The sequence below is a fragment of the Pollicipes pollicipes genome, unplaced genomic scaffold, assembly GCF_011947565.3.
Source record: "Pollicipes pollicipes isolate AB1234 unplaced genomic scaffold, Ppol_2.1 Scaffold_4219;HRSCAF=4965_pilon_pilon_pilon, whole genome shotgun sequence".
Taxonomy (NCBI): domain Eukaryota; kingdom Metazoa; phylum Arthropoda; class Thecostraca; order Pollicipedomorpha; family Pollicipedidae; genus Pollicipes; species Pollicipes pollicipes.
In genome coordinates this window covers 8,252,075-8,276,412 of record NW_023596448.1, presented here as the reverse complement: position 1 = coordinate 8,276,412, position 24,338 = coordinate 8,252,075, and the positions used below count along the sequence as shown (strand labels likewise).

General features: G+C 56.2%; 2 protein-coding genes across 2 annotated transcripts in view; both read left to right on the top strand.

Moving 5' to 3' along the window:
• The window catches only part of LOC119095756 (transducin-like enhancer protein 3-B), a 64,516-nt gene extending 45,649 nt beyond the window's left edge, over positions 1-18,867 (top strand). Inside the window, exons 12-19 of the mRNA XM_037218611.1 lie at positions 1,138-1,236; positions 1,804-1,931; positions 3,166-3,311; positions 6,328-6,416; positions 9,898-9,956; positions 15,975-16,224; positions 16,875-17,498; positions 17,978-18,867. Of these exons, the coding sequence (XP_037074506.1) occupies positions 1,138-1,236; positions 1,804-1,931; positions 3,166-3,311; positions 6,328-6,416; positions 9,898-9,956; positions 15,975-16,224; positions 16,875-17,498; positions 17,978-18,085 (1,503 nt within the window). The 3' untranslated portion in view covers positions 18,086-18,867. The remainder of the gene's footprint in view (positions 1-1,137; positions 1,237-1,803; positions 1,932-3,165; positions 3,312-6,327; positions 6,417-9,897; positions 9,957-15,974; positions 16,225-16,874; positions 17,499-17,977) is intronic.
• Positions 18,868-19,196: 329 nt separating this feature from the next.
• Positions 19,197-24,338, top strand: part of LOC119095755 (transducin-like enhancer protein 1) — a 10,049-nt gene continuing 4,907 nt past the window's right edge. Inside the window, exon 1 of the mRNA XM_037218610.1 lies at positions 19,197-19,285. Coding sequence (XP_037074505.1) covers positions 19,197-19,285 — 89 coding nt within the window. The remainder of the gene's footprint in view (positions 19,286-24,338) is intronic.

Here is a 24,338-nt window from a genome sequence, read left to right as displayed (position 1 = left end):
AGGACCCTTTTACCGCCAACCAGCCCGGGCGTAAAATTACACATCACTCGATACCTCCGACAGCCGCGCGCTCCCTCCCCGCTCCGCCTTTGTGCGGCCCGCGGCATCAAACGTCGCCGCCGCGCGCGCGCGATCCCGCTAGCGACATCTATCCGCGCCGACGCGAACCGCGCGCCGTCGCGTCAACGCCGCCGCCTACCAGCCGCGGGCCGTCAACCCGCCGCGCCACAGTCGGCGCGGCTCCGCACCGCGAAAATCCATACTCGTCCGCCACTTATCTCCCGGCTGCAAACACGGCATTATTGTCCACTCGCCGCTATCGCCGGCCTTATTTGCTCAGATAATGTAAGAGGTCGACCGCGGCGGCCGCCGCGACAGCTGTTTGCCGCTGACGTCACGCCGGTGACGTCAGCGGCTCCGACTCCGGCCAAGAGGGTGACAGCTGCCGTGGCGATTGCGATTGGCAGCCCCCGCCCGTAATCAGCTGCCCCGCCGACGGCGGCTCGAGTGGTGGCGTTGGGGATCTAGGAGGAGGGGGGCGGGGAGGACAGAGATGAGTGGGGTATGACGACAGTGTGAGTGTCGCTCGGGCGCGGCGTGACGCACGGCGCGTTGTCGCTTCGGATGACTTTTTCCCATCCGGTCCGCTCAACCTGGTACAGACGCCTGAAATTTGTCCGTGACAGACAGCTCACGACCAAACCACTGAAGCAAGCGGCGGCAGACGCGGCTTGCTCAGGCGGGCGCCAAGTTACGTCATAATCGTGTGGCCAAGTAAATGATGAGGGTAATCCGTCAATTCGGGCAACCATGGAGGCAGCGTGACCGCGCCGCCGAGCGCGGCAGGCCAGCCGGGCGAAAACCGCCGCGGAAAGCCCTCGTCAGCCGCTGACATCTAGAATGGCCGCAATTTTTCAACAGTTAGCCGGCGTGACATCAGCCGATGGTGCTCAGAATAGCCGCGTCGTGACTGTTCGCGGCGGCTAAACCCGCTGTCAGCCACGTCCAGCTCACTGCACAGAGCTGTCTCCACCCCACGCCTCTCCGACGTCTGAATAGAGGGGGGGGGGGATGAGCTGCCGCCCGCGGATCGGGCCGGGGTGCTGTCCGACCGGAGCGGGTGTTTCTGTCCCGCAGCGGAACCAGTCGATTTCCCCCGGCGGCAGAGACAAGTACCACCGCAACAGGAGTCCGGAGGCGGACACCAAGCGCATGAAGAAGGAGGAGAAGACCGAGGTAGGCGCCTGAAAGGAGAGGCTGGACGCTCAGTTTGATGTCGCACGCCGTGTAGGGCTGTCGGAAGACAGCAGAAACCACTTTGCGAAAATACAATGAGGTTTTTTAGACAACGCGTATTGTTAACGATATGACGATTGGTGCTTATGATGTAACGACAAGTACAAATTATATCCGCGGTTTGCACCTAGCCGACACTACATTTGCACACTTTTCTCTGCCGATAGAAGGAAACAAACTACGTCATCCACATCTGTTTCTACATTTAATCAAACCGCGTGCTCCGGGGTCGATGAGTCCCTCTCACCTGCCTAGCCGGGACTCAAAAATCCCCTCGTTCCGTTGTCAAAAAGCCGCCCAGCGTCACCCGCCAATCAACTTCTCGGTGACCTCTCACACGACCTTTGTGGACGCCATGCGACGGACCATCATTAACCCACCTGACGCTTCCGCCTCCCGGAACTCTAACGAGTCACCGACAGATCCGACTTCTGGCCTATGACCCGGAGGCGCCGCCGCCGCCAAAGATCACGGGTCAGTCATTACAGAGTCTGTCCGTCGCCACAGGGAAGCGAGGGCGACAAGAGCGACCTTGACCTGGTGGTGGATGACGCCAACGATGCCACGAGCGGTGGAGTGACGTCACCGAAGGAGAACGGCCTCGAACGGCTGCACCCGAAACGAGAGCCACACAGGTACGCCACTAGGTGGTAGCAGTGAGCATAAGACCCTGCTGAGTGCTTTGTATATGTTGCACACACACACACACACACACACCACACACACACACACACACACACACACACCACACACACACACACACACACACACACACACACACACACACACACACACATATATATATATATATATATATATATATATATATATATATATATATATATATATATATATATATATATACAGTGGACATTTTTATCATGTACCACTGGGTTTATGCCTACAATTTTGTGCCTAATTGTGCCGTATTCGCTATTTTTCGGATATTTGTAGGGATACGATGACACCGAACTTTTCATATTTACTGTGTTTGTAATGGCACGTTAAAAGTGTAATAGTTTTCTTGAAAATGATCATAGATCTGATTGAAACGTGGAAAAAATAGAGGAATTTGAAACTGTAATCCAAATTGAGGCTGCACGGTCTAATTTGAAATTCAAAATTGGTTATTATTGACTTCATCCCCGAACAAAAAAGTCCTTGGATATTTGTATCGTTATCCAAGTGACCGCAATAACAGCTTGCGATATCATGTTCAAATTTGATTCAGTTTTAATTGCAACAGACCTTAATTCGATTTGTGCATATTTCACCGTTCTAAGCTCGGAAATTGTGGTTATGACGGTAAAAAAACAATAAGGAAGTCAATTGCAGGCTTGGATGGTTATGTTTTTACTTTGTCTTTTGCAAGGAAGCCAATGATATTTTGACTACAGGGAAGTTCATTTGATTTTGAAATGTCTTGTGTTCGAATGAACCACTGGGACGGATTTTTGTGACGTGAGCGTTGTTGTCATAAATGGAGCTGGGAAATAGGGCGAACAAAAACAGGAGATGACTGCATAAGAATAAAATAACGTCGTTTAACCTTGAGACCGTTTTTGTCTCCCGCCTTTTCCAGGCTCCTGTGCCTACATTCTCTAGTCTGGGCTGCATCATATAGATATTGCAAAGCCAATTTTCGAATGAAATCCGAGATAAAAGACGTACCCCGGGTTTGCAGCGCTGGTCACGAAATAAGATAAGGTACGCGTATGCTGTGCGCAAGGCCTCACGTCAGATGTAATAGATGTCACCTGCCATCTTTGAGCCGACGCTGCATTTCAAGTCTGCATTGAGAATAGTGTCTCGTAAGTGTCATCTTGTTGCAATGTGATGCCATTGCAGTATCCCTGTGCCTCATTTCAGTCCTCATAGCGGCACATCCTCCAACGCCAGCACCCCATCGATGAGAAAAATGGAGGACAAACCGAATACACCCAACTCCACGGCCTCAGCGCCCACAAACTCCAGCCTAGTCAACGGCAAGCCCGTGGGAAAGGCCCCTCCCTTAGGTACGTTCAAACAACGATACAAGCAACCGCTGATATGTGCCACAAGTAGTTTGTGCGTCGCTTTGTGTCTGACATAATCACCCCGCTGGGCCATCGATTGCCGCTCCTCCGGTAAACTTTAGTAGACAAAGACCAAATACGCCGCTCGGTAGAGCCGCCCGACACGGAGACTTCACTGCTCGCGCCGTACCGCGCGCACCATCAGCGTCCGCTGCGGCCCACGTCCGCTATGACCCACGCTCACCGCGGCCCACGTCCACCGCGGCTCACGTCTACCGCGGCCCACGTCCACTATGGCCCACGTCCACCGCGGTCTACGTCCACTATGACCCACATCCAACGCGGCCCACGTCCACTATGGCCCACATCCACCGCGGTCTACGTCCACTATGGCCCGCGTCCACTATGGCCCACGTCCACCGCGGTGCGCGTCCACCACCGCGGCCCACGTCCACCACACGGCCGCACCACTTCGAACCCAGCGTCGAGTGTCGCCCCCCCCCTCCCCCCCCCCACCCGCCCCACTCCCCCTACGCAGCTTCCAGCGGCAGGCTGGGACGCCGCCGCCGGCGTGCGCGCCTTCGTCGAACGCGTTTCTGCGGCCCATTACGGCCGCGTTACGGCCAATTGAAGTTCCACGTTGATACTCGCGCTAACGACGCATGCATTGGCAACGGCCGCCTTGCGTGCGGCGTCGTTCCCAGGCTGCGGCAGCGGCGGGCGCCGCGCCCGCACGCGGTGCCTCGCCGATCACCCTCTAATGCCGCCGGCGGGAGGTGACTCTTCCGGCTGGCGCTGTCGGCTGGGGGAGGGGGGGGGGGGGGGGGCAGCGATCACGGAGGCTCCGCCGTGGTGCCTCCGAAGCGTACGTCGCTGTAGGGTGTTCCCCTGCCAGTGGCAGACAGAGGCGGCGGGCTTTGGTCTGCAGGACGGTGTTGCGGTTCGTGCAGAACATGTTGATGCCGGTTTACGTCTTAGGGAGATCCTGCTTGAGATGTCGCTATTCCGAGTCAAGTCCGTCTGTCCGCTCTTACTTCTCTGCAGCAATTACTGCTCTAGTGCCGTCTTTTGTCAGCACGGATTTCGGAAAAATGCACGAGTTTTCCAAAGGCAGCTTGGTTCATGTCCTCCTTGCGCTGGTCAACGGGCATCTCCGGTCATTCAAATGCTCGCCTTAGGCCAGTGAACAGACACATTGGACAACATAAGGCACCGACTCCCCGCCGCCGGCCGCCCCCCTCCCCGCCCTGCGCCCCTCCCCCTTCCCTCCTCGCGCCGACAGGAATCGTAAAACGTCAGCCAGTAAGTGGCCAGTTATGGGCCGCCTATAAGGAGGCAGTCCCTGCCTGCGAGCGGCCAGGCTGACATTATGTGGTAGTGGGCGCGGTGAGTCCGTATCGACGTCCGTCCGACTCCGTCCGTCCGGGCCTGTGTCGCGACCCCGGGACGCCGAGGTCGCGGCTCCAGCGACCTGGCTGACCCGTCGACCGGTGCGAGAGCGGGCCCCGGCCAATCGATAGATCAATACACGGCGCGAGGTGTTTTGAACGTATCCAAGAGGTGGTTCTGAGAAGTCCCAATACCGGGGCTGTGCTTAGGTGGTTCAGGGTACACGCTGCGCGGCCCATACACAATCCAGAGGCTCAAATGAGGGGCATTAAAACGGGAGCCTAATTGCCATAATCATGTCATCTGTCCCATTACAGCGCCATTGCATCAGACCATTTGCAACCACCAATTACACGTGTTACGAACATCTGAGAAGCAGTTGGGCTTGAGGCCGACGTGAACTCTGCGACCTCCTCTATGAGGCCTTAGCGTGCACCCGGGCGGCCAGCGGCGGCGGATGGGCGGTTCCAATTAGGCCGGCCTGTCAGCTGACACAGGTCCGGGTGTCATGCCCCCGAGCGTGTTACCAGTTCCTTGCGAGTTGTGTGTTGACACAGTTCTGCTGTCGTCTGGGTCGGCGAGTGACACCGTGTCACCCCGTGTCGTTCATCGCGTTGCTTAACCGCGACACCCCTCAGCGGCCTTAATTACGCCCCGCGGACAAGACAGTCGGCCGGCAATTGCTTGTTTATTAGCACCGGGTTGACGGCGGTCATTGCTCAACTCGTGCGGCTGCTTTGCGGAGCGAGGTCTGACAAAGGTCACTTGTGCTGGAGGTCAATGTGAGCAGCAAGTTGGCGGGGTTCACTGGAGGCCGTCCGTCTGGACCCGGTGGTGACCTCCCGCTGACCTGGGGTGCTCGGTGACCTCCGGCTGACCGGGGGTTGTCGGTAACCTCATGCTGACATGGAGTGCTCGGTGGCCTCCGGCTGACCAGCGGTCGTCGATGACCTCCCGCTGACCTGGGGTGCTCCGTGACCTCCGGCTGACCGGGGGTCGTCGGTGACCTCCCGCTGATCTGGAATGGTTGGCGACTTTCCATTGACATGTGATACTGACGATGGAGTAGCTCTGTTTGCTGGTGCTCTGTCTGAACGCCATTTGGACACAACCCGACGAAAAAATATAAGTCAGTTGTCTGCACGCGCAGGCGGGGCTTGACGCGAGTGTTACAGAACACCTTAAAAAGCAAGAGAGCTTGATCACTGCGGTATTCTATTTTAGAGCCGTTGGTAGCTCATGATATTCCTGCTTCTAAAATTCGGACACATTAACAAATGAGCATCTGACGTGTACAACTCCGCTATATATGATGGTCCAGCCATCGGCCCTTGCATATTTCTGATCTGCGTCACGGGCTCATAACTACCCCGTTGCCAAGGTCGCCGTAGTATGTGCTTTGCCTTTAGCTTGAAGTGACCGTGGCGTTTGTTCGGCGTGTGATTCGAGGCTCAGTTGTCTGCTCTCTTGACTGCCTGACACTTTTGTGCTAAACTTTTGAAATCGGCGGCGGGTATTTGAGGCGCCTTTCGTTCGAAGCCGCAGCGGACTGCTGTGGTTGTTTTTTGGGTGCCAGTGGTGCCGACTACCGCGGCCCCTGCTGACGGGTGCGTATGCCATGTTTCAGGGCCTCTCGGACCGTTTAACCTGCCCAGTGCGGCGGCGACCACAGAGCCGTACAACTTGGCCCATGGCGCTGCCAACTACAGGGGAAATGTGAGTATCACCTCGGCGAGGGAAAGAGAGAACGGAGGAGAGAGAGAGAGAGAGAGAGAGAGAGAGAGAGAGAGAGAGAGAGAGAGAGAGAGAGAGAGAGAGGGAGGAGAGAGAGAGAGAGAGAGAGAGAGAGGGGAGGGAGAGGGAGAGAGAGAGAGAGAGAGAGAGAGAGAGAGAGAGAGAGAGAGAGAGAGAGGGAGAGGGGAGAGAGAGAGAGAGAGAGAGAGAGAGAGAGGGAGAGAGAGAGAGAGAGAGAGAGAGAGAGAGAGAGAGAGAGGGAGAGAGAGAGAGAGAGAGAGAGAGAGAGGGGAGAGAGAGAGAGAGGGAGAGAGAGGGGAGAGAGAGGAGAGAGAGAGAGAGAGAGAGAGAGAGAGAGAGAGAGAGAGAGAGAGAGAGAGAGAGAGAGAGAGAGAGAGAGAGAGAGAGAGAGAGAGAGAGAGGAGAGAGAGAGAGAGAGAGAGAGAGAGAGAGAGAGAGAGAGAGAGAGGAAGAGAGATGCGTGGGTAGGGGAGGAAACGATTGACGGAGACGTGATAACTTATGCATTATATCAGCCTGCCACAAAAGAGATCGTGATTGCTCTGAGTTTCCGCGTATTAAAACGGAAGGTTTTCCTACTGTATGAAGTTTTATGTCGCCTCTCTCTCCATCTGTCCATCGATTTTAGGCAGCTGTGCTCTTGAAACCTGCCTAAGCTTTGTGAATTTTCACAAATTGTACTGCATTTCCGCGTCGTTACTATTATTTTTTGTCATTTGGGCGCCACATTGGGAGGACGAGACAAGCTTGGGGGGGGGGGGGTTCACTCAGCCAAAATGGATGCAAAGCTTCACAGATGATACCCCCCACCAAAGCAGTCTCTTACCGACACCACGGGTTTTTGATGGAGTTCGCTCGCGGCCAGCCAGCTCTTGGGTGGGCCAGCGGCCGACCCGGCACAGACGGCTGGCTGGCTGGCTGGCTGGCTGGTTGGCCTATTCTGTGATCAGCCGTAGGCTGTTGACTAATGCAGGATCCCGGACTTGGTTTGGTTTTAGTAGGGCGTAGGATTGTTTCCTCATCTTTTTTAAATTCAATATATTTAACTTGAGCTTATGACTTTGTGAATTTCTGTCAGGCATTGGAAAATTTTCTATGGTTTTGCCGGACTGTGCAATAGTCAGGAGGTTGTTTGTGTGACATGTCACTACCATATAGGATTAGTATATATTGGAAAGTGATCATCGGAAATCATGACCACCATGGCTTATCCCTATGGCAAACAACACGTCGCTTTATTTTCCGTCGTTTGAATGTCTTTCCACGAATCTACAAAGCTGCTAACGATACGTCTGGGAACATCTCATAGGACTCAGATTTATCTGTGCAGCTGTTACCTGTAATAGCTATCGACTTTTGTATCCAAAAATAACACCATATAATGGGTTAGCGCCTTTGGAGTTTGCAATCGTTGCCTAATGCAGGTCCCCAGCCTACGCGCTGTATGTAGGTCTCCAGCCCATGTGCTATAGGTCCCCAGCCCACGCGCTGTAGGTCCCCAGCCCATGTGCTGTAGATCCCCAGCCCATGTGCTGTAGGTCCCCAGCCCATGTGTTGTAGGTCCCGAGCCCATGTGCTGTAGGTCCCCAGCCCATGTGTTGTAGGTCCGCAGCCCACGTGCTGTAGGTCCCCAGCGCACGCGCTGCACGCACTCATGCTCGCAGCCGCGCCGTCTCCCACCTGCGCCAATCCCGCCCTCCCCACGCCGCGCGTCGGGACTCCCCGCCCCCGAGGTCAGCCTGTAAAAGGATCGCATCGCCTATCGAGTGCAGCTCTGAAGCATGGAACGGAACCAATTCTCCCGTCCAATTCTATTAAGGCAATCGTTGCGCCGCTTCCCGGCGTGTGCCCTGGGGGGCTGTTGGGTCAGGGCCGGCGGTCCGCCTCGCCCTCGCTCTCTCCTCCCGGCGAGAGCGCGGCGGGCGGCGCTCGCTGCCGACGGCGTGGCCGCCTCGGTCGTCTGGGACGGCTGGGGACACGACACGGCCATGGCTGCTGCCCGGCCAGCGGCGGAGCTGTGCCTGGTCCGGGTGGGGTCAAGTGGGGAGGGGCCTCACCCCCGGCGGAGGCTACACCCCGGGCGGAGGGTACACGGGTGAAAATCTGCGAGTTTGTTTCCCGACGTTTTTTTTCCGTTCACCCCGTCGACCGCGGAGAGGCGTTTCCCAGTAGTTGGCTTCTCGCTGCTCCCAGTCATCACTGCCCTGGCTGCGCCGCTGGCTAGCCAGTTGCTGGACAGGGTCAACGGGCTGTGAAGCGCAAACTTGGCCGCCGGCCCCGGAAGCGGAGCATGGCTCAGCCGAGTATTGAGCGGCCGTACCAGGAGCCACTCATCCCGACAGTTACCGCTTGTTCCCGGACTGATTAACCCGACCGCGAGTGACGTCACATGACCGGGCGGTGACGTCATGCTGAGCGGTGACATCACGCGGCTTGCAGCGAATTGGAAGAGGCGAGGCTTGTTGAAGCGAGAGCTCTAGGATAAGTTGGAGAGTGAAATAAGGGCCGAACGACGGTGATGTGCCCGGTTGGATGGCACTTGAGAGAGCAAGAGAGAGAGAGAGAGAGAGAGAGAGAGAGAGAGGTGTTTATATTTTCGCGGATCAAATGCTGGACTGACCGGGAATACTAGATAATAGCTTGTCTGAGCTATCGGCGGAGTACGTTGGAAAAAAAGAACGCAGATGTCATGCTTGGACTGATGTGCACCGGTGTAGAAGGATTTCAGACAAGCTGCATTTATAAACGCATAAACTACATCACCGATTTTAACTCCGGATTGTCGGAACTCTTTCAAGTGCGCTTACATACGAACTGATAAAACGTGAAAGCGCGGATCTGTGAAGTTACAGCCTGGTTACTGCCGACTCCCTGAAACAGAAATTGCCTGCATTCGCGGCAGTCAGGCGCACATGGCCGGGCAGTGATATCGAACTTTCACTTGGAGCGTGACAGCTACTCCGAAAACAGCAAGACCTCTTTTGGAAACGTTCAAACGATCGCAAAGCTTGCAACGTCTCGAAGCCTCATTCACAGCTCATAGACGCAAGCTTGCACATCGTCCGTGCATTTCGCTGTGGGAGTGTGTCAGCCGAAAACTTAGCTCTCACCTTGTTATCACCTTTATCAATAGCATGAATAATCATATCGCGGGTGAAATTCCGCTGTTTTCAACAAACTATCAGATTAGCAATGGTGTATCTTGAATCTGTGGTAAGGAAACTGCTCCAAAACGTTTTCTGACAACTATTAATCTCACGCACGACTCATAGAGACATATTTTTAATGAGAGTTGCTGGATGTTCTCCTATGCCTAGAGTTTCTCTAAGAACGGACTGAGCATCCGAGCATCAGTCGCTGTCGTGTGAGAATGTCTCGCCGAGAATGAATGCAGCGTTCCGCGCAAACGCAGCCGCTGACAAGTGTCCGGTAACCGTTCCAGAACGATCTCAACTTCCACGTCCGCGGTGCGGGCCTGGCCAACATTCCGGGAGGCAAGCCGTAAGTAGCAGCGGGAGTGAGGCCCTCTTCCCGGCATTCACCCCACGCGCTGAGCCGTGAGACGTGACCCCCCCCCCCCTTCCCCCCCCCCTCCCCGGACGGCTGGGCGCGATCGGACGCGCCGTGGCGGCAGCTTCTCCTGATTGGTCGCGGCGCGGTCGCAGCTTCTCCTAATTGGCCGCCGCTCCGGACGGCGGCTGCACGGTGTTAATGTAAGTGTCGTGTCACGCCGCCGAGATCGGGCGCCGATGGTGTCAGCGGCGGAAAAATGACGCGCCGACACGGAGAGGATTGGTCGTGTTCGGAGCCGACAGGAGACTGTTAGCCGGACAGCGGCCGCATTACGGAGCAGTGATGCATCGCGACGCTCGGCGGACGAGCCTGCGGGGGCGAGGGCGTGTTCTCGGAATCGTCTCAAGCTGTTTTGAACTGGGAGTTGGATTGCTGATAGCGCATCAGAACCTGACCTGGCTATCAGTGTACATGCAATTCACTTGGTTGATGCACTTGTCTGTACGTGCACTTGAGTGCGTTCAATGGTTTTGAATCTGGTTTAGTTGCGACTTGCAATGCAACTGGTGTCATGTCACGTGACAGCTGATAGTCTTGTGGGGAGCGGTTCCGAGTTGCCGACTGCACCTGTCCGGAGGAGTCACACTTGCTGGCGCCGCAGCGAGCAAGTCATAACCCGACCTTGCGCCTCAGCGAGTGAGTCTGGACACCGCCTAGCGCCGCGGCGGGCGAGCCATAACCCGACCTTTGGCCGCATCGGGCGAGGGCGAGTCTGGACACCACCTGGCGCCGCGGCGGGCGAGTCATAATCCGACCTTTCGCCGCATCGGGCGAGTCATAATCCGACCTTTCGCCGCGGCGGGCGAGTCATAATCCGACCTTTCGCCGCGGCGAGCGAGTCATAACCCAACCTGGCGCCGTAAGAGTGACGCGTCACTGCCTCCTGTCCGCGCGACACCCACGGGCCGCCGGCCCTCCCCAATGCCGTGATGTCAACAGCCGAGCCGCTCCCGTCCGCACCTCCCTCCATACCCCCCGCCCCTTCACTCTTTCCTCTGTGGCTCGTGCGACCCCCAGTGGCGCCGCCGCCGGCGTGGGCCGTGCGCCCGCCGTAGAAGCGACTGTGTCACGCCGCGCCGCAATCGTCGCCGCTGGGACCGGAGGGCAGCGCTGGATGTCTTGGTGACGAGCTGCTGCAACGGAGACTCGGGGAAATCGTCTCTGTCTCTCCTTTTCCCCCCTTCCCTCTCTTTTCCCTCTCTCGCTCGCTCTCACTTGAGCTGTCTTGTAGTGCTTCCTCTCTCCTCCTCTCTCTCTCTCTCTCTCTCTCTCTCTCTCTCTCTCTCTCTCTCTCTCTCTCTCTCTCTCTCTCTCTCTCTCTCTCTCTCTCTCTCTCTCTCTCTCTCTCTCTCTCTCTCTCTCTCTCTCTCTCTCTCTCTCTCTCTCTCTCTCTCTCTCTCTTTCTTCTCTCTCTGTTCTCCCGCTGTGAAGTTCTTCACGCCAGCCGGTGACTCCGCGCCGTTTTTGCGGCGAAGAAAGCCGGCGCTGTGACGTCACGGGAGAATACAGAAATATCAGCGCCAGGCGCCACACGCCGAGTCGGCTGTTGACAGCTGGAGAGCAGTTCTTTGTTTTGGCGTGCGTGCGAAATTCGTCGCTAAAATGACGCAGTTTTTGTCTGGTCTTGCATGGCGCACGGCAGCGGTCCCCGGCAGCAACTTCGCTGAAGCCGCAGTCTTCTGGTGAATTACTCGCACTCCGCTGAAACGGGAGACGAAATGGGGTCGACCGTGCCGTTTGCTTTCCGTCCAATTCCAGACAAACACATTCCGTCTGCGTCGATTCCAGCCGTTGGAATTGTAAGCTCGCCACCAGACCCCGGCAGAGACGCCGAAAAGGTCGAGTCGCTCTCAGAGCAGCACCAGAGATTGACCTCCGGACCTCGTGACCCGATACTTGGCTGAGCCTCGACTCCGAGCACGCCCTCAGCCCCAGCTTTATGTTGAGACGATGCGGGCCAGGCGTGTGTTTTATAGGCTCATTTCCGGGTTTCGTTCCTGGTATCTGCCGCCTGTAATGCCGCCTTCAGAGTCCTGATGGGGCGCGTTTGGACCCCAATCAGGCACTGAGGAAGTGGAATGGCCCGGGGTGGCAACAGACTCGATCCGCGCGCGCAGATCACGGCTGTGCGGTGCAAGATTGTCTTCGTGAAAGCCGGGCGACGTTCAGCGGGCACCACTGTGTGTGGAAACGACTTGAGCTGCGCCTGCCTCCGCTCAATACTAGCATGTTGGGGAAGAGGCTATAGCGCACCAATGCAAACTTGTTTTGGGACCGTGTCATAATGTCGACAGTTCATAATGTTCACAGTTCATAATGTCCATAGCTCATAATGTTCGCTGTGCATAATGTCCACATTTCACAATGTCTGTCGTTCTTAATGTTCATAGTTCACAATGTCCAGAGCCCATAATGTCCGCAGGTCATGATGTCCACAAAATGGTTTCGCATGTGCCCGCTAGGGTACGGTGCCTCGCCCTTGTGGTTGAAATGGCGGCGTCTGGGACCGTGATGGCATTTCCTGCCGTGTGGTGTAAAGTCGAACACCATTATTGCCGTTCGATTTCCCTAATCGGCTGCGTCGGTCGATCACCTAATCATCCGGGCCGTTCTGCTCTGCCACGTGTGGGAACAGCCTGACGTTGCACGGGACTTTTCTTGCTGGTCGGTTGGTGGGAAGGTTCTCAAGTGTCGGTATCGTTCGGTAGCGGACGGCGAGAAGGGCGCGGCTTGTCGCGCGGGGGTTGCGTGGGGAAGGCAAAACCAGTGCAGGATGAAGCGAGGAGCGTGAGAGACAGGGCGCATATATTACTGCGTGCCACGGTTACAGTAATCGTTAGATCCAGACCACTTCTTGGCACTAAAACACATAACGTGATGAGATGCCATTGAGCCATAAAAGGGAATTAGATATTCCGGAAAGCTTATTTTACGGCGGGTTCCTACAATTAAGATTTGCTCGATGAGCTCCGAGCTTTTTACATCTTTCCCAATTTCGTTTGACCGCCTCAGTAATAAATTTGGGGCTTAACAACGAGGGGAATCCACATCAAGTCACGAACGATGCTTCTGGTATACCTCATTTCCCGCAGTGGATATATCAGCACTGAGCGTCATAACTCCCCAAAATTGCGAGTTGATGTGGAACGTGCAACGTGCACAACGTGAACCTATTGTGTGGGACTGAAACCAGCGATGATCAGCCATCACTTCGCCTGAAAAAAGCGCTGCGTCTCGCCATATATTTTGGCTGTCTGGGGCTATTTTGGGCCCAGACTGCTAAAAGCCTGAAGCCGTCCGAAGCCTCGCAGAATAACAGGCTATTTTGCTGCAAGTTAGCTTATCTTACCTTGGAGGTGATTGACATTCTGTCCAGTTACGCTTGGGATGTAGAGGTGTCTGGTTTTTGAAACGTGGCGGTTGTGCCGACTTCTGAATGACAAAGTGGCGTCACGAAACATTATAGTGTGGCATCTCTGTATGGAGATGGCATGATCTCTCTTCGTGACCTCGTAAACCTCTCTTAGTGTGGCTTAACCTGACTGGGACTTGAATCAGTATACAAACCTAGTCGAACGGACGCAAACTAACATACCCGCCCAGACCTTCCCCTACGTCGTCTATTTTGCGACACCACCTTATGCGGAAAACGATATTATCCTATTTGACCACATTCGGCCACGTGTCCCCATTTGAGCTATAGCCAATGTTCACGGGGTGCTCAGTATCTCTGTAGACATGTGGAAAATATCTGGCACAGCCTCTGGTGTTTATCATTCACTCATTCAGTCATTGGACGAGCGTTCTGTTCATGCAATTAACTTCAAAATTCAAACAGAATGATATCTCCGTTAGCTTCTTTGACATCTGTTTCAATAACAGAGTGGGAAATAATAAAACGGAAGAAGTGTGTCCCCTCCGAATCAAATAGGCCATGCCTGAGATTTTTATGTAGGGGGAGGGGGTGGGCGTTTCGCCATCAGCGACCTTTTTCAATCCTGTACTCCACCTCTTACCAAGACCCTGGCTGTGCCTCTGCTCCCCACTGCGATCTCTGAAGGCATTCCTCCACACCACCTCTTACCAAGACCCTGGCTGTGCCTCTGCTCCCCACTGCGAACTCTGAAGGCATTCCTCCACACCACCTCTTACCAAGACCCTGGCTGTGCCTCTGCTCCGCACTGCGATCTCTGAAGGCATTCCTCCACACCACCTCTTACCAAGACCCTGGCTGTGCCTCTGCTCCCCACTGCGAACTCTGAAGGCATTCCTCCACACTACCTCTTACCAAGACCCTGACTGTGCCTCTGCTCCCCACTGCGATCTCTGAAGGCATTCCTCCACACCACCTCTTACCAAGACCCTGGCTGTGCCTCTGCTCCCCACTGCGAACTCTGAAGGCATTCCTCCACACCACCTCTTACCAAGACCCTGGCTGCGCCTCTGCTCCCCACTGCGAACTCTGAGGGCATTCCTCCACACCACCTCTTACCAAGACCCTGGCTGCGCCTCTGCTCCCCACTGCGAACTCCGAAGGCATTCCTCCATACTACCTCTTACCAAGACCCTGACTGTGCCTCTGCTCCCCACTGCGATCTCTGAATGCACTCCTCCACATCTACGCAGATATTGCGTTTCCCGTGCTAAATTACAACGCTGCTGCTGATGGGCACCGCATATCGTTTCTTGCTTCATAACAAACGCGCAGGTGATCTCGGACAAATGCCAGATATATACATGTAAGCAGACACGGACGCCGGCTCAGGCTTGTAATCTTTTCATAGACTTGCTTCTCTCGGTCCCAAGATAGGTGTATAAGCTGGGGAGGGAAGGGGCAGATGATACCTTTTGATGTCATTGCTTATATTGTTGCAATCATTACTGACAACGCACCTCTAAAATACGTGCCTGACTAAGACTCGGTGTAGGAGCAGGGCGTATGCTTGATACATTATGAACTGTGAATATGAGGAACTGTGGACATTATCGACTGTAGACATTATGGACTGTGGGCAATGTGAACTGTGGGCATTATGAACATATATACAATATATATATATATATATATATATATATATATATATATATATTCTCCCATATCTATACCATCCTAGGTCGCACCATACACTTGGCACAGCTTTCATGACTCAGACCTCTCCTATCGTTGAGCGGTTACATGCCGACGCATGCCTGGCATGTCTCCACGCCACCATGCCCTTTTTGCACATCAGCTCCGCCCTGTACCGGCTGTCACGTGACCACCTCAGTGTAGCCGCGGACACGGCTGTCGGTTTCATGCAAAGTCGAGCTTATTCCTGTACAGCTGGCTTTCATCTGTCATATGCAGAGTCGACTTAATTTCAGTCGGTTTTGTTTCAGATCTTTTGTTCAGAGTTGGCCTCTTTCAGTCGGGTTTATTCAGAGTCGGGCTTTGGGAGGCCGTGGAAGATTCACTTTGGAACAATGGTGCTGAACCGTGTTTTAAATCGAAGGAAATGACGTCACGGCGCTTGGTGACGCCTCTCTCCCATAAGGCCGAAGTTTTTCACCCTGGCGGATGCAGGCAGAACTAATTAGTGGACATTATGAACTGTGAATATGAGGAACTGTGGACATTATCAACTGTAGACATTATGGACTGTGGGCAATATGAACTGTGGGCATTATGAACTTCCCCCACACGCCTCTCCTTTCATCAGTCGCCAGGTTACTCCTCGTTTTACCTACTCCAAAACTGCACGCACATAATTTCGCCTCTGCATTGCTGTTGCTGCTTGCATTTACATTTTTCGCCCCGCCCCCCTCCCCTCTGTCTCTCTCATATTTCTCTCTCATCTCCCCTCCCCCTCTTCAATTCTCAACTGTCTGCTTTCCGCCCATCGCAGCAGCAACACCCCTAATCAATCTCCAGAAGGCGTCTCGCTCACCCTCCGCCCACGTCCCCAGGGCCTACAGCTTCCACGTGTCGGCCGATGGCCAGATGATGCCAGTGCCGTTCCCCACGGACGCGCTGCTGGGACCGGGCATCCCGCGCCACGCGCGCCAGATCAACACCCTGAGCCACGGCGAGGTGGTATGCGCCGTTACCATCTCCAACCCCACCAAGTACGTCTACACGGGCGGCAAGGGCTGCGTCAAGGTGTGGGACATCAGCCAGCCGACGGCCAAGTCGCCCGTCTCGCAACTGGACTGCCTGGTGAGTGCCAGTCGTGCCGCCGACACAACGGCGGGCCCAGGACGGGACGGGAGGGGGGGGGGTGGTATACCATTTCCCCCCAGGTCAGTCTCTCCATCCCTGTCCCAAGTCAGTCTGGCCAAAAATGTACGGTTTCTGGGCTTGTTTCGACTAAGTATCTAAGCAAACTTACGACGGGAAGTCTGTTTTTTAACATTCCATGTGGGAAAAGGAAGCCAAATCCGTTGAGTTTTGAAAGTCATGACACTTTTTCAGACTTACCCCAGGCCGATGTTATCCTCTCCCCTCTCCCTCCCCAAGCGGCTTTCTGGCTTTGCCCTTTTGCTGACGGGCGGCGGGCTTGGAAATGTTAAATGCGATGACCGCCGGTAGAGGACAGAGTTGATGCTGATTGTCAGAAAGTCACCGGCAGATGTCGCTGCAGAGATCAATGAGTAGCCTGAACACCTTCTCAGAAGGACGATTCCATTATAAATGTATTTGCGCGGGAGACAAACTGGTCTGAAATCCTAGAAAGTGATTCCAAGTAGTAAATATACCCTGCCTGCTTTTCATTATCGCTTCGGCATATGCACTCGAACGACTGGCCGTGTCTGCCCTTGTCCAGAGGCGAGTGCGACACCCGCTGACAGAGCACCGTCCCGTTTCAGCAACGCGACAACTACATCCGCTCTGTGAAGCTGCTGCCGGATGGCCGAACCCTGATGGTGGGGGGCGAGGCGAGCACGCTGAGCATCTGGGACCTGGCCGGCCCCAGCCCGCGCATCAAGTGCGAGCTGCCGTCGTCAGCGCCGGCGTGCTACGCGCTGGCCATCTCGCCCGACTCGAAGGTGTGCTTCAGCTGCTGCAGCGACGGCAACATCGCCGTCTGGGACCTGCACAACCAGCAGCTGGTGCGCCAGTTCCAGGGCCACACGGACGGCGCGTCCTGCATCGACATCTCGTCCGACGGCAACAAGCTGTGGACGGGCGGCCTGGACAATACGGTGCGCTCGTGGGACCTGCGCGAGGGCCGCCAGCTGCAGCAGCATGACTTCAGCTCGCAGATCTTCTCGCTGGGCTTCTGCCCGACCGGCGAGTGGCTGGCCGTCGGCATGGAGAGCTCCAACGTGGAGGTGTTGCACGTGAACAAGCCCGACAAGTACCAGCTGCACCTGCACGAGAGCTGTGTGCTGTCACTGAAGTTCGCCCAGTGCGGCAAGTGGTTCGTCTCCACCGGCAAGGATAACCTGCTGAACGCCTGGCGGACGCCGTACGGGGCCTCGATATTTCAGGTATCTTGACGGGATCTAGCGGCGTCATGGACAGGCGTTGGCATTTATGACGTTCCGGCGCCGTGGATCGTTTTTTGTCGTCAGTTTGGGTCGTTATCTGTCAACAGTGGCTGGTCGAAGAGACGGCAATCATCCCACCTTAAGCCCGTTAACCTGCAGATTAGACTGGCATTTTAGGAAGATATGTGCTTCTTAAGTATTGTATACATATGTGACGAATGGGATAAGATCAACTTCCATCTAAATTAGCATGATTTCTGATCCTCCCTTGGATGCCATACAATCTGGTGACCGCACTGCGTGAACTTTTCTCAATTTTTTCTCCCGTGGCGTGTACATAAAAGGCGGCTGGCATACCCAATGACGTTCGTTCTGAGCGGCCTCGCGTGACCAGAATGTTTCCGGATGGTGGCCGCCGCCCGCGGCCCCCATCCTGCAGTCTTAGACTGCACCTGCTCAGCCCGCTGCCCGTGTTGCAGTCGAAGGAGTCGTCGTCGGTGCTGAGCTGCGACATCTCGGCCGACGACAAGTACATCGTCACCGGCTCCGGCGACAAGAAGGCCACCGTCTACGAAGTGATATACTAGACCGGGTGGCGCGTACCTACTGTCGGTGCCGGCAGAGACATCTAGTGGCACCGCGACGAACCACACCAGTGATACCGCGCGAGAATATCTAGTCCGGACGTACAACTCTCACCTTGGATGGATTCTAATCAAAATGCGTCCTATTTTTGTCGGTCAGAATGCGGCGTCGGTGGGTGCATGCCGAGAGGCGTGACTTTGGTGGGGTTTCTCGTTGTTATTTACCTCTTCTTGGATGTCAGTGTCCGTGTAACCATACAGTGTTTTCTGAGCGTTGCGTGTTGCCTGAGGCGCGCCGTCGGACGCCATGACAGTCTGCCATGGCGCGCCGCCGCGAGCCCAGCTAGCATACTGCGAGCGTGGACGGTGGCCGTTGTACAGGGAAATTTCAGTCCTTGACACATTTGAATGTGGTATATTGGACGTTGATACCACCGCACAGCACCCCGGAGCGCCTGTGCGCGTGTCTCTGTGTCCCGGCAGCCGGCTGGGTGCGGGTGTGTGCGGTGTGGCTGTCCCCCTAGCGTATCTCTGTGTACCCTCCCGGTCCTGCGTCACCTGCGCTTACTGCCGCCGCCAGTGCACCTCGCCGGCGTCGGCTTGTCGTGGTAGATGAGCAGGGACTAGTACAAAATACCGGCGCAGCGTCTCGGGGCCTGGCCCACCCTCTCGCTGTCCGCACCCCGGCGTGATCAGACGCGCCGCCACGGCCGTCGGTCGGGGCACGCGACCAGCGGCGTCAACACCCGATCACCACGCGCCAAGATCGATGGCCACCGCCTGCAGCCCCCCCCCCCCCCCCCCCCCCGCCGCCCGGGGGCGCTCCGCGGGCGGCGGCACCGTATATATATATCCGGCCCCGCCCTCGCCCCTGACCCGCCCTGGCACACACTCGGCTGCAGAAGATTGTTGATGTTATTTTAGATGTGTCGCTCGGTGGTCGCCAGGCCCCCTGGCCCGTGCCAATATAATGGAGACACAGAGACGCGTTCTTTGGCGTGGTGACGGCTGTCGCCGCCCCGTCTCCCGTCCGCGGCGAGACGCGACAAGACGAGGTCGGGCGGATGGCTGACGGGACCGCCGCGAAGTGGGCGTGGCCAGGCCGGGCCGCGGTATGGCCGACTCGACGCATCGGTGCGCGTCGCTGCCGCCGACAATTCGCCGCAGCATTCAGGCCGGCTCAGAGCTCGAGCTCGGCATTCGGTGGGCGTCCCCCAGCGGGACGAGGATTCTGCTGAGGCGCCCCAGGCGGCATGCGACCGGCTCTACTTATCCCAGGCGGTTAATGGCGTTTGCCAGCCGCGGGCGGCCGTCGGCGGCGGGCTTCAAATGCCGCAGCGCTCGCGCTGTCTTCCAAGGAGCTCCTCCGTCACACGGATCTCATCAGTCGGGCTGGCAGTGGATTCGCCGCTCTTTCACGCTCTGGCGCCGCCGCCGGCTGTCGCCATCATTCAGCCGAATTACGGACTCGTCTTCTGTTCATGAAGCGAGACAACTCTGGCGCGGCCGAGTCACATCCGGGCGAGGTAATTATTTGACGCTCCGGGGAGCGAGTGGCTTGATGCATAATCAATACGGGCTCTGCCGTCTGCCCGTCTGCCGAGCTACGAGTGAGCATTTCGGCTACTGTCACCTTTAGTTCAGGCCGCCGCCGCCGTCCGACGAGTCCGATATTCTGCCCCACGTGTTGTCCAAGCCAAATGACCACCGCCGTCGGCGGCGACTCGAGCAAACTTTGAATTGTTAAAAGCATCCGTTTGATGACCCGCTCGCGCTTGTGGAGCACAGCAAACATCGACCGGCATTACTCGCCCGGTGGAACTGCCGGCCACTGGTGGCATCCCCGCGTTGGCGCCGACCAACCCTTTGTTCGCTGCGGGTGGATTTTGCCCAGAGAGCTGGGGACGCGATCAATACAGAGAACAGGCCGGGACGAACTGCCAGACGGAAGAACCATTGATTGGTTGCGTGCAACCATCTTTTTGGGGTGTTTTTGCGCAAAATGCCATTTATTTTGTTGACCGACACACCCCACGTGGATGCGTAAATGTTGTACCACCTCTGATTGGTCGTGATCCCCACGTGGAGAAAGCCCATTGGTTGGCCTGTACCACCAATTGTGAGGTAGGTTACTTTCTGCTCCTTCCCACGTGGGGTAGATGGGGCCATTCTGAGACGAATGAGGGAAGGAAAATTGGGAATCTGGCCGGGTGTATCTACGCAAAACTTCCAGATGGAGGAGGGATCGTGCGGCCGGGTCGGACCGTTCCGGGCGCAGATGCCGGGTCACAGGCCGCCCCGGGCGAGCCGCATGGCCGCACAACGGCGCGGGAACCGGTAACGTTTTGAACCGCCGATGCGTTACCTCGCCGGGGGGCTGCGGCGCCGGCGGCATGGGTACGGCGGACAGACTGCTCTGCGTCGGCCGGTTTTTACACCTGGATCATCTCGGCGGTCGTAAAAAGCCGCCGGCGCGGGCGCGACGCTCGCGCTGCGTGGAAGGATCGACCGTCCGCGGTCGGCCGCCGCCGGCGACCGTGATAGGGGTAACGGCGTCATTCGGTGCCGCCGGCCGCCGTGGAGGCGATCCTGGCGCGCCGCCGGGGTGAAAGGAGATGAGGTGTGGCGCGCCGCGCCGCCAGCTGGCGGCGGACGCGTCGCGGTGCGCGCGGTGGGCACCCGGCCCGCCAGGCCCGGCATGAATCACGGGTGGGGACGGACTTTGTTGGAGGGATCGACTGACCTTCCTCTCCCCCTCCATCCACAGGCGCCGCGCGGCGGGGACTCGACGCTCGGTACCAGTCATTCAATAGATACAGCTGCCATCAAAATACATTGCTAATTGGACTTTAGAGTCGGGCCCAACGTGTATGCCATAATAACATTAACCTCTCAGCGCCGACTGGCGCGCTATTTCTTCTGTTCAGATACGGCGGGACCAACGGAGCGGAACAAAAACGCTGGCTGCTGACTGGTCGGCCGCCCACCAATGAGAAGCGGGCACCGCAGCCCACGTGGGCGCGAGCCACACACCGGCCCGCACACGAAATGATTCGGAATGAAACTGAAGACCCGGGGAGGACATGATTTATAATAGGGTCAGCTGGGACCGGAGAGGGGACGGAACCGTGGTGACCGGCGCTGGCCCCCCGCGCGAGGGGACCCGTTTCCGCCCGACGCGTACCAGGCGCGCCGCGCCGATGCCGGTGGACGACGCTTCCGTCTGAACCGCCGCGCTGCTGAACCACAGGTCGATGGCGGTGGCCGGCGGCCGCGGCGGCGCGCGATGCGGGCCGATGCTCAGAAGCAGGCCGCCGCCGGTAATTGTTGTCATCGTTGAGTGGGATTTTTGACGGCGGCCGCCGGCGCGCCGCCGGTGTGCCGCAGAGGCGATCTTTGTGCTCGGCGCGGAACCAGTCATCATCGTAACCGCCGGCTGTCGGTGCTCGCTCCCACGCACAATAGGCCGAATAATGGACTTTTTACTCGTCCACGGTGCCGTAATTTTCGAATCACTCGGGGCGTGTAATCACAATCGAGCGTGACCGCCGGCGCGGCGCACTCTCCGAGCAGCCGGGGGCCGCTTTTTGTCCGGCAGCCAGCGGTCTCAGCGATTTGTTTTTGCCGCCGAAGCCCGCGGGCGGCCGCCGACGCACCGTTTGTTTTCGTTAGCGAGCGGGCACCTCCGCCGAGGAGATTTACGTTGCAGGGGAGCGCGGCGCGACATAATGATCCCGTCATTGGCGAGTTAGCCGGGGATTTTTGTCGGGGTCGCCCTCAAAGCGAGCTGTCTGAGTGCATGGTTTATTCAGTGAGGGGAGCCCCGATAAAAAGCGAGGGTGCTGCTGACGCAGAAAAATCGCAACGCCTCCAACTGCCGGCCGCCGAAGACGCCCAGCTTTCTTTGAACGCCCACCGACGCCCCCCGAGACGGAACTGGAAAGCCGGGCCTGTTTGCTGTACAAGCGCGAGGAAACGTTAGAGTCCACAGCTGCGCGCGGCCCGTGTTGACATTGAGTGCTTCAAACGGAGAGGCACCTGAGAAGTGAAGCGGACTGATGGCCGGGTCAGGCGGCGCCAGCTCGAGACGCTGATCGCTCGAGGGTGCCATGACGCGGGGAGAGGGGGGAGGGGCGACGCATTGGAGCTGATGGCGACGATAAGCTCGGGAGGCCGCGAAGGTGGCGCGCGCACACACACGTTCGAGCATACAGACATGATAGCTCGACGGTTGGGCCTAGTTCTGCTGCTGGGCGGCGCACAGTGGGAGTAGATAGCCTGCCAGCCTGCTCCGTTCATCCCACGATATGGCCTGCGAGTCACAGCCCCATCAGAACGTCCTCCATTCTCCTACCAGGGTGTATTCCTTCATTCTCATCAGGATACCTTTCTTTGCTACCGCCTGACACGTGTATAGTCACATTTCTAAGAATCGGGGCGAGATGGAGGGGGTGGGGGTGGGGGGTGGGGCATCGAGAACAAACTGGCATCTGGCAGGGGACAACCTGGATTGATAACGTGACCTTGTAGTGGGCTACCGTGAAAAACGTGCATTGTACCGACAAAATTGAGGGGCAAAATCCTGCCTTAGCAAAATTGGGAGAAATGTCCCCTTTGTCCCCTGGGGGGTGCACCATGTTGCCTGGTATGCGAGCCCGCTGACGCCGTCTGTGGACGTTACGTATATGGGAATCATTGCACCGACACTTCTAGAGCTAGAAGCATCAGTGCAGCTTATGCCGACTTCGTCATAAAACGCAAAGCCATTGTTTAAGACCATTGTAAAGGTTAACAATAATGATTGATACAAAAAAGTGTGATCGAGGCCGCAGCAGGGAGGGAATTTTTCTAAACAATTCCCATGATGCCAATTTTAGAGTAAATAGTTACGCATGAAGCGAAGAGTACCGCCACTCAGGGCGTCGGTGACGCAGTGGTTAAATTATGCGTTTGGAGAACCTGAGGTACGCGGTTCGATTCCTGCGGCGACTGTCCTTCAGTAGGCGAGAGGCAGGGAGTGCCGTATGGCCTCAGCTGCTGAGTGCCTCGTAAAGCCACATTGACGCACAAGGACCCCCGTTCGAAGCATGGTTTGCTTAGGCCCACGCCATGTTTGTAGAAGGTAATATCCTTAATGAACGGCTTCAGCTGGTCACTATCCTCATTAGTCTTCTGTAGCTGGGTCCTGAAACTCAGTGACATAAAAGCAAGGGAGCTCACTCAGCTCACAAACAGAACAGACCAAGATTGCGGCCATTGCTTGATGCCTAGAATGGCTGCAATCTCCGGAGAAACCCTATTCGCAATGACAAATTGTCCCCTAAAGAAATCAAATGCGTTTTCCATGCGAGCAGGGCCAAAGAGCCATCTCATTCAAACCATTTATAAGGATATCTGGCGTACCAATAAGAGTCGGCCCTGCGTCTTGGAACGCTCCTGCACCAGAGCATATCTCAGCCTTTTTGAGACCCCGGGAACCCTCAATTCACCAGCGGAGCAGCCACCGAGCCGGGCGGGCGAGACCTGAGAACCGAGCCGAGCAGGCGAGACCTGAGAGCTAAGCCGGGTGGGCGAAAACCTGAGATCAAGCCATTGATCTATTCTGCGATCCGCCGGGCAGCCGTCGGTGATAATTAGAGCATAATCGACATGCGATCATTAGTGTCATGGCCAAGTCAAGTGGTTGCCATTACAGCACTCCGAGAAATGACATCCTGGTAACAGGCGGCCTCAGCAAGCGTGCTGCTCTTGAAACCTTGAATGGTTGCACGACGGCAGTTCATTATGAGGAACCTGCTGGAAGAAAAGTGTGACATCTTCGGTCGCCATTTAAGCGTACTTGTCACGTTCTTATCTTGATTAGGGTCTGAGATCGGGCTTGCAGGGCTATGCTACTGGAGGTCGTTCTCCAGAGCTCCGTTTCGTCATTTAAAAAGGTTCCTGTCGCCAAATTGTCTCCTCCAGTCTTTTCACAACGGTCAAGAATTTGTCTACCAATAGTTACTTTGCTTTTATCCGCGTGCGACGGACGCTTTGTTCAAGAGACTGAGAATAAATTGATGCTATTATAATAAATAGCTAAATATAATACTGTGAAATGCAATAGGCTGATGCTAAGAAATGACCAGCTTTGAGGAAAATGGTAATAATTCGCTTTCATATGGCTGAAAGGTAATCCTTTGCACATCGCTCACATGATGTGACAAAGGGATACAAAATGCATCCGGAGCTTCCTGTGAAACCTGACCATAAGTTA